The 9,063-nt window shown below is 45.1% G+C and overlaps 1 protein-coding gene across 1 annotated transcript; it reads left to right on the top strand.

The window, feature by feature from the left end:
- Positions 1-5,688: 5,688 nt before the first annotated feature.
- On the top strand, positions 5,689-8,667 carry LOC138597826 (uncharacterized). Its single transcript, XM_069669348.1, has 7 exons — positions 5,689-5,751; positions 6,083-6,320; positions 6,413-6,547; positions 6,914-7,234; positions 7,390-7,629; positions 7,718-7,843; positions 7,969-8,667. The coding sequence occupies exons 1-7, from the start codon at positions 5,689-5,691 to the stop codon at positions 8,013-8,015; spliced, it is 1,170 nt and encodes a 389-aa protein (XP_069525449.1). The 3' UTR covers positions 8,016-8,667.
- The last annotated feature ends 396 nt before the right edge of the window (positions 8,668-9,063 follow it).

Consider the following 9,063-nt stretch of genomic DNA (forward strand, 5'->3'; position numbering starts at 1 on the left):
GAACTACAAGAGAGATTAAAAAAGAGAAGTATAAAAATAAACACCAACTGTACAAGAAGTCAGTGTGTGGTTTTTCTTGGTTTTAAACGTTACTTCCTGCCTACATCTCCACCCATAACAACTGTACATGAATATCATGAATATACAGACACATCAGTTTCTCAGAGCTTTCACAGCGTCTCCGGATCACTGACAGGAGACGTTTCAGACATGAGAGCTGTGTTTGCCCTGTTGGTGACGCTGCTCGGAGTCTCTCACGGTGAGTTTTTTAACTACTGCAGATATTACTATTAGATTTGGACTGTGGGAACACAATTTAGTTTCAATCACTTTTCATGATTTTAAGCGGCCGTGTTTTTGCTGTTATGTCTGCGTAGAAATGATGAAAAATGCTAAAGAAATCACATAATGTGCTTTTCATTTGCACATTTAAATTAAGGACACACACGTTGTTTTATAGTCACTAGTTTTGGTGTGAAAATTGATTTATAATTTATGCATACTGATATTTTAATCTTCCAAAAGGAGGTCATGTGACCTTTAGCAGCTGTATGAAGGGATGAACACATTAATACTACAAAATACAAGAACAATACAGTATTATAATATCTATTAATGAGCCATTCTGCATAATTTTAAGGTAAAAGTATTTTTTGATACTATTGTACTATTATTTCATTAAAGTTTTTGAAAGCAGAACTTTTATTTATAACAAAGTATTTATATTATGTTATATACAGAGTATTTCCATTATTTTATTGAACTTTTTCTATATTATAGTTCATGTGAAGACGTCCTCATCTGCATGCAGTGTTGCGTTCTACAGATCCTGTAAACCTATTTGCTTAAGCTGCATTTTCTCATAACCAGGTCACGCCCTTTATCCTGCATCGTAAGAGAGGCCGAGCATGTTGATGTGTTTGGGGGAAGTGGCTCATCTGGTTCTTTGTTCTGTTTTTTCAGAGTTGTCTGCCCGAGCTTCATTTTTTTCTCTCTCAGGTCCTTCTGAACATTATCTGTAACGTTTAGAGTTTTACAACATATTAGCTTAGCGCTGCATGGTCAAACTCATTGTCACGGTTTGAGGTTCAAACTAAAAGGGAGAGGACCCAGATGCAGACTAACAAAAAGATATTTCATGATCAAAGAGTCACAACAAGAGGCAGAGCAAAAACCTAAATACAGAGAAAGAGACAACAAAAGGCTAAATCCACAAGCCTGTAGGAACCCAGGTAAAATATCATCAGGATTCCTTGTCAAAGTAAGGCGCCTACAATACCCAAGATGCAACTCGACCACAGACAGGTCGGCCGGAAATTCAGAAGAACAACTTCCTGTTTGCAAAATGTGGTGTGAGAAAGAGATGGCTGCAGCAAACCCACTATTTCTTTAAGTTTGACCCATCCTCTTTGTCATGTTCCTTTATTTTGTAGAAACCAATGGTTACATTATTGTCACTGTTTTTATGACTTACATTTCACATGTCCAGGTGTGGAAACCTTCTGTGATGGCAGACAGGATGGAGCTCAGTGTTATGGAGCTCTGGGAGGAAGTGTGGTCGTCCAGCTGATGGACAGCGCCTCAGAAACATTTAGATACCAATGGAAAAAAGGATCAACAACAATACTAAATGGGAGGAAGAATAGGATTGTGTCTAATCTCATAGAAAGCAGATCCTCATTTACTCCCAAAAATGGAACATTTACGATCAACGACCTGAGCAGGAATGATGGTGGTGAATATACTCTTGAAATCTATGATGACAGTGGAACAAATCCAGTGAAGCGCACTCTGCAGTTGACAATTCAAGGTAAATAACTACTTCTGTCTATGAGGGAATTAAATAATATTGACAGACATACATGTTATGTTCTACATATCTCTGTATCTAAATCTGTTGTGTTTATGATTGTATCTCTTGGTTACGTTGTAACCTTGGTTCTCTGTGTGAAGAGTCTGTCTCCACTCCGTTACATATTCCATATGTACGGGGGAATGATCCCCTTGCCGTCAGGGTACATGGATACTTCTTTTAACGGCTTGCCCACCCACACCTCATAATTAATCTATAGAGCACCTGTGCTGGCATGGAATCAGTGATAGTTTGAGTGGAAACATCTCAGAGCGGCCTATAAGCAGGAGAGATAGTCTCTTCAGTTAGAGGACCAAGATCATAACATAACCAAGCGTTCTCTATGGTATTGACACTATCTCTCCACTCCGTTACATATTCCATATGTACAGGGAACTCTTTAAGACACCCCAAGAGGGCCAAATTCATGAAACAATAGGTACAAACAAAGTATGTGCGAATGTACACTATTTACATACTATTTACATTTACATCCAAGTCAAGGTCCCGCAAGACGCAAAGGCCAAGTCTGAGAGGCAGAAGAGCTGCTGAGGTCAAACTGCAAGACACAAGACTGACCCTGGGAAGACAAATAAAGGCCCTGCAAGATGCAGGACCAACTTAGGATCGGCGTGGTCGCTCTGGCCAGTCCACAAGTCGCGAGGCTGACTGAAGAGACAACCAACCGGTGAATGTGAATGATAATAATAATAATAACTTAATTTTTATAGCGCCTTTCATGGGACCCAAGGTCGCTTTACAAGGAGGAACACAGAACACTCACAAACAGACTAGACACAGTACATTAAATGACTGACTGTAGGCTGTGTGGAATAGATGGGTTTTGAGGAGTTTTTTGAAAGAGTCCAGTGTGGGAGCATTGCGGGTCGGGAGGGAGAGCGTTCCAGAGGGTGGGGGCTGCCACACTGAACGCTCTATCCCCGAAGGTCCGCAACCTGGTGTGAGGAATGGAAAGCTGGCCAGAGGTAGATGAGCGGAGGGTCCTTGACTGGGTGTAGGGATGGAGGAGGTCAGTGAGGTACTGGGGTGCCAGACCATGGAGGGATTTGTATGTGAGGAGGAGTGTTTTGTAGGTGATGCAGGACTTGACAGGGAGCCAGTGAAGGTGGATGAGGGTGGGCATGATGTGCTGCCAGGGTTTGGTGCGGGTAAGAACCCTGGCAGCTAAATTAAGTACATACTGGAGCCTGGCCAGGGTTTTGTTGGGAACCCCCGACAGGACTCCATTACAGTAGTCCAGACGGGAGGTGATGAAGGAGTGAATGAGGGTCTCAGCTGTGGAGTCGGAGAGTGATGAACGGAGGCGGGATATGTTTTTGAGGTGGAAGAAGGCGGATTTTGTGACAGATTTGATGTGGGATTGGTAGGAGAGGGTGGAGTCCAGAATGACACCCAGGTTGCGGACTTTTGGGGATGGGCAGATGGAGCAGCCGTCGATGATGAGACATAGATCCCCAACCTTCCGGAGTAGGGCCTTGGGTGCCACGACCATGAGCTCAGTTATATTGCTGTTGAGTTTGAGGAGGTTTGATGACATCCAGGTTTTTATTTAATGGAGGCAGTTGACGAGTGACTGTGGGGGGAGCAGGGTGGATGGTTTGGTGGAGAGGTAGAGCTCTGTGTCGTCGGCGTAGGAGTGGAAATCAAGACCGTGGCGGTGGATTATCTGACCCAGGGGGAGCTTCTAGACGGTGAAGAGGATAGGTCCAAGCACAGAGCCTTGTGGAACACTGTGATTGACAGGGGCAGGGGAGGAGGTGGAATTTCCGATGGTGATGAACTGTTGCCGGTTGGTGAGGTAGGACTGAAACCAGGAGAGGGATGATCCAGTGAGTCCGAGATGGTGAGAGAGGCGGTTGAGGAGGATAGTGTGGGAGATTATATCGAAGGCGGCAGATAGGTCCAGGAGGATGAGGGTGGAGATGTGGCCGGAATCAGCAGCGAGGAAGAGGTTGTTTAGAGATTTTGATTAGGGCGGTCTCTGTGCTATGAAGGGTTCTGAAGCCGGATTGCATGGGTTCGTAGAGCTCATGGTCGAACATGTGTTGATGGAGTTGGGCGGCCACTACTCTTTCCAGGATTTTACTGAGGAAGGAAAGGTTGGAGATCGGTCTGTAGCTGTTAAGGTCGTCGGGATCCAGGCCGGGCTTCTTGATGATGGGAGTGACGGAGGCGGTTTTGTAGCAGGAGGGGAAACGACCGGATGAAAGGGAGGAATTAATGATGTTGACCATAATGGGGCAGAGGGTGGGGAGGCACAGTTTGACCAGGGTTGTAGGTAGGGGGTCAAGTGAGCAGGTGGCGGTTTTGGCAGTGGCAATGAGCTTGGAAACTTGAGGAGCATCCACAGGGGAGAAGGAAGAGAGGCTGCAGTGAGGGGAACAGCCTGAAGCAGCGGCTGTAGGAGGCTGTAGCGAGAGTGGGGGGGAGGGGAGCGGGTACAGCAAGCTGCTGGTGGATGGTGTCGACTTTTTCCTGAAAGAAGACCTGGAACCTGGAGCAGAGATGGGTGGCATCCGACGGACGGGGGGGATCAAGGGGGCGGACTTGCCGGTTGATGGTGGAAAAGAGTGTCCTGGGGTGATTTTTCTGGTTGCCAATGAAGGTGGAATAATAGTGGGATTTGGCCTGGGAGAGAGCAGCCTTGTAGGAGTTCACATGGTCCTTATAGGGCTCAAGGTGGATAGTGAGGCCAGATCTACGGTAGAGCCTCTCCAGCCTCTCCAGGTGCAGGGCGGGTGTAGGAGACGGTCCGGGTTTTGACAGGGGCGAGAGAGTCCAGGCAGTGAGACAGTGCAGAGTTGTAGTGTGCAGTCAGATCATCCACTAGGGTGCTTGGGGGAGCTGAAGCCAGGTGGGTGTCAAGCAGGGTGCTCAGGGCAGGTATACTAACTCTCTTGATTTTCCTGTAGGTGATGGTGCGTGGATGTCGTAGCCAAATAACTCATAGCCCACAGGGCCTAACCGTCAATTGGCATGTCACAACCAGCTCTTGCTCACCAAAGGAGGGACTGGCTGCTACATTCAGATGCTAGGACCTTGCAAATGTGGACTGATATGAACATGTGGCTCCTGCACATATCATGGCGAGATAAGCCCCCCGCTACAAGGCCCATGAAGCAACACCACAGGCTGAGTGTGCATGAACCCCGGAAGGGACTGGCACGCCCCAAAGCACATAATGCCTGCTGGGTTGTGTCCACAACCCAGTGGGACATCCTAGGCTTCGATAATGGCCTATCCACACAGACTGGAAGCACGTAAGGAGATGCTCAGTCTCTCTGAGGGTCTGAGTGCGTCTGATGTATTCTGCTAAGGCCCTCACAGGGCATAACATGGACTAGAGCTGCTCGACCTCCTGCTCTTCTTCAAGAGAGGAGAGTGAACATAGCTCCACTGGTTGGAACAGGTGGAACACTGATGGAACTTAGGGCAGGAATGCTGGGTTGGGTGAAGGATTGCGCTTGCCCGGCGAGGCAAAAACCTGCAGCAGTCACTGTGATCGGACAGTGCCTGGAGCTCACTTATCCTTCTGGTAGAGGTTATGGTCAACAGGAAGGCTGTTTTAAGAAAGAGCCATATCAATTCAGCAACCCCAAGGGGCTGGGTGTGGGCCTCCTCCTGACATGATATCTGCTGACATGTTCAGCCAACCTGATACATGCACAGCCCTAAGCAAGCGGGGATGAGCCTGCAACAACAGCCTGGTCGGTAATATATCGGTATCGCGTTTTGCTTTTCCTACTGGACTTCTCCACTAAGTGAGTTAGCTGACCCCAAGTAATACACTCTTGGGATTCTGCCGTCTGACCACCATGGATTTCCACTGGAGGCAGAGAGACGCCAGCCTGATGGGAAGTCGCGATGTCCAATCCACTGTTAGCCTGCTTTCAGGGCCAGCCTGCTTTCAGGGCCAGCCCTCAACACAGGACCCGGAATAGGGATCCACCGCTGCCGTAACTGGGAGACTGGTGAGACCACCAGAGACAGCACAGGTGCTTTATAGATTGACCGTGGCTGGGCAAGCCGGTGTGTCTTAAAGAAGTATCCACGTACCCTGATGGCAGGGGGACCATTCCCCCCATACATATTGAATATGTAACAGAGTGGAGAGATTGTCTCAATACGATAGAGATCATATCTGAATGTTTCTGTTTAAATGAAAGTAACCTGAGTGGGTCTCCTTCAGCTCCTGTGTCCTCTGTCCAGCTGGTCTCTGAGTGTCTGTCCCACGGAGAGAAGAGGGTCTCCTACTCCTCTGAGGGAGGGGACAGTCCTCAGTACAGCTGGACTCTGGATGGAAACACACTGGCAGACACTCAGCTCCTCTCTGGAAGTAAAGAGAGTCAGATCATCACTCTGAAACAAGACGTGTCAGGACGACTGGTTTGCTCAGTCAGGAATCACATCCGTAGTGTCTCAAAAGAAGAGACGATATCTACCTGTGGTGAGAGAGAACATGAGAAGAAAACAGCTCCATGAATATGACACTGGTGATTAAACATGCATCAGTCACTGATCTGTTTCTTTCCCATTTAGGCTATGAATTCTTTGACTGCACCTTACTCAATGGGATGCACATAAAACAGTGGTTGCTTCCAACTGATGAAACCCGCTGTTTTGAACCAACAACAACTCCTACCAGGATTATAAAATCAGAGGTCGCCACTATGGGTGAGTAGATAGACATGCTTCTTCCTGTCATATCACAACTTCACATAATAACGTTTCTCTGCAGTAGTGCTCAATAATACAGTATGAACAAAGTTTGACATACATACGTTTGTTATTACTGGGTTAGCCTAACTAGTTTAACAAAATGACTTAAAGTTTTATAAGGAAATTACAGTATTATCCCAAAACAGGTAGTGATGGAATACATTTGAAATTTCTTAATTAAAGGATATGTTCACAATTACAAGAGCCCATCTTCAATTGGTTCACTCAGACTGAATAAACCCCATTTCAACTCACAGGACTGAATGTTGGTCGGTTGGTGTCATTGTCATTTATTTTACGACTTATATTTCACATGTCCAGGTGTGGAAGCCTTCTGTGATGGCAGACAGGATGGAGCTCAGTGTTATGCAGCTCTGGGAGGAAGTGTGGTCGTCCAGCTGATGGACAGCGCCAATGAAACATTTAGATACCAATGGAAAAAAGGATCATTCGTAATACTACATGTAAGGAAGAATAGGATTGTGTCTAATCTCATAGAAAGCAGATCCTCATTCGCTCCCAGTAATGGAACATTTAGGATCAACGACCTGAGCAGGAATGATGGTGGTGAATATACTCTTGAAATCTATGATGACAGTGGAACAAATCCAGTGAAGAACACTCTGCAGCTGACAATTCAAGGTAAATAACTACTTTTGTCCACTGGGTAAATTTGTAATATTGACTGATATAAATATAATAATCCATGAATATCTAAATCTATGTCTGTTCTATTTATAGAATGGCAATGTTTCTATAAAAATACAAAAAAAGTAACTTAAGTGTGTCTCCTTCAGCTTCTGTGTCCTCTGTCCAGCTGGTCTCTAAATGTCTGTCTCGGGGAGAGAAGAGGGTCTCCTGCTCCTCTGAGGGAGGGGACAGTCCTCAGTACAGCTTGACTCTGGGTGGAAACACACTGACAGACACTCAGCTCCTCTCTGGAAGTAAAGAGAGTCAGATCATCACTCTGAAACAAGACGTGTCAGGACGACTGGTCTGCTCAGTCAGGAATCACATCAGCAGGATATCTGTCTGTGGTGAGTGAGAACGTGTTGAAAACAACTCGATGATTATGACTCTGATGATTAACCGTACATCTGTCATTGATCTGTGTCTTTCCTAAAGGCTTCATGTACACCGACTGCATCTCATCCAATGGGATGCACATATCACATTGGACGCTTGAATCCACTAACAACCTGTGTATTGAGCCAAAAACAAACTCTACAACAAACTCAGACACTTCTGTGGGTAAGGACAGTAACATTTAAGTGTCCATAAAACCCCTCGCCCACATCACCAACACCAGCAGACATGACCTATAATATCTGAGCCTCACTTTGACTTGTGATTCTTGTGTCTCTTTGTCCGAACAGATCACTCCCTGCTCGTGTGTGGTTTGCGAGCAGCTGTGGTACTCTGATATTAATTGGGATCACTGTTTATTTTGTTTGGAAGAAAAAGAGAGTCAAGAAAGCTGAAGACTCTGCGGCCCCTGAAACGATGGAGAATGAAAATACTTCTGTTATGATGGTTGAAATGAGAAGCTCTGCAGCTGAACTTTAACTCTCTGAAAGCAAATCATTTGTGATGTTTCCTACCTGCTGTCATCGGCTCATGTGTCTTACAGATGTGAAAATAAGGTTTGATTAGAATTCATCATGTTTTACCTTAGTTTCACTTCTGCCTGAAGACGATGATTTTGTGTAAATAAAGCTGATATTTTCACATCACATCAAGACACGTTCTTAAAAGTATTGTACTGTAGTGTCGCAAGTGTAAATAAAAGGAGTAAGAGCTCCTGTCGGAGGTGAGAACACTCTCTCACTTCTTCAGGTAAATCATTTTAAAACACACCGTGACTGCAGGCAGCAGGGACACTTTTTGTTGAGTTCTTTCTGGATAATTGTTGACTTTTTATCTCTGTATATTTTTAAAAGCCTGTTTTAATATGATATTATTCTTTCATCTGATGATTGTCACAAATGTAGGTCTGCTTTGCTTCACTGATTATAAAGAATGATAATAAAATAACTCTTAAAGCATTTCATAGTAAAAGCCTTCATTTTATTGTTTCATGCACTTAACCTGTCAGTCAATCGACCTTTTTCTTGTTAGTTTGATCAATGACTGTACCTTTAATCACAGCTGAGACTTGTTGCTGTTGCTCATGGATCATTATTTATTCAATAAAACTGTGTTTAAAATGTGTTCACATTTCTGGAAAATAAAAGGATGAATGAAAATGAATCATAAACCTGTTAGAGCTTTTATAAAACAGTCTGCCTCCCGACATATTGAGTGTTTATATGTGCTGTGATCTGCCACTGGGGGGCGCCAGAGTCCAACAAGACTTCATTAATGAGGAGCAAAATGAGGGCTTCAAACCAGGAACAGTTTCAGATCTCTGTGGGCCAATGTAGCGGTTGTGTGCTCTCTCTCATGCGTTGTGTGACGAGTACCGATAGTTT

The sequence above is a fragment of the Semicossyphus pulcher genome, unplaced genomic scaffold (genome assembly GCF_022749685.1).
Source record: "Semicossyphus pulcher isolate SPU_LCO1_2020_fin unplaced genomic scaffold, fSemPul1.0.p SCAF_2, whole genome shotgun sequence".
Classification (NCBI taxonomy): Eukaryota; Metazoa; Chordata; class Actinopteri; order Labriformes; family Labridae; genus Semicossyphus; species Semicossyphus pulcher.

Bases quoted from the DNA above. Each gene is read 5' to 3' on its own strand.
- LOC138597826 (XM_069669348.1), top strand. From the start codon at position 5,689: ATGGATTTCCACTGGAGGCAGAGAGACGCCAGCCTGATGGGAAGTCGC. The intron at 5,752-6,082 runs GTTAGCCTGCTT...TCCTCTGTCCAG, and splicing joins GTCGCGATGTCCAATCCACT to CTGGTCTCTGAGTGTCTGTC. The intron at 6,321-6,412 runs GTGAGAGAGAAC...TTTCCCATTTAG, and splicing joins AGAGACGATATCTACCTGTG to GCTATGAATTCTTTGACTGC.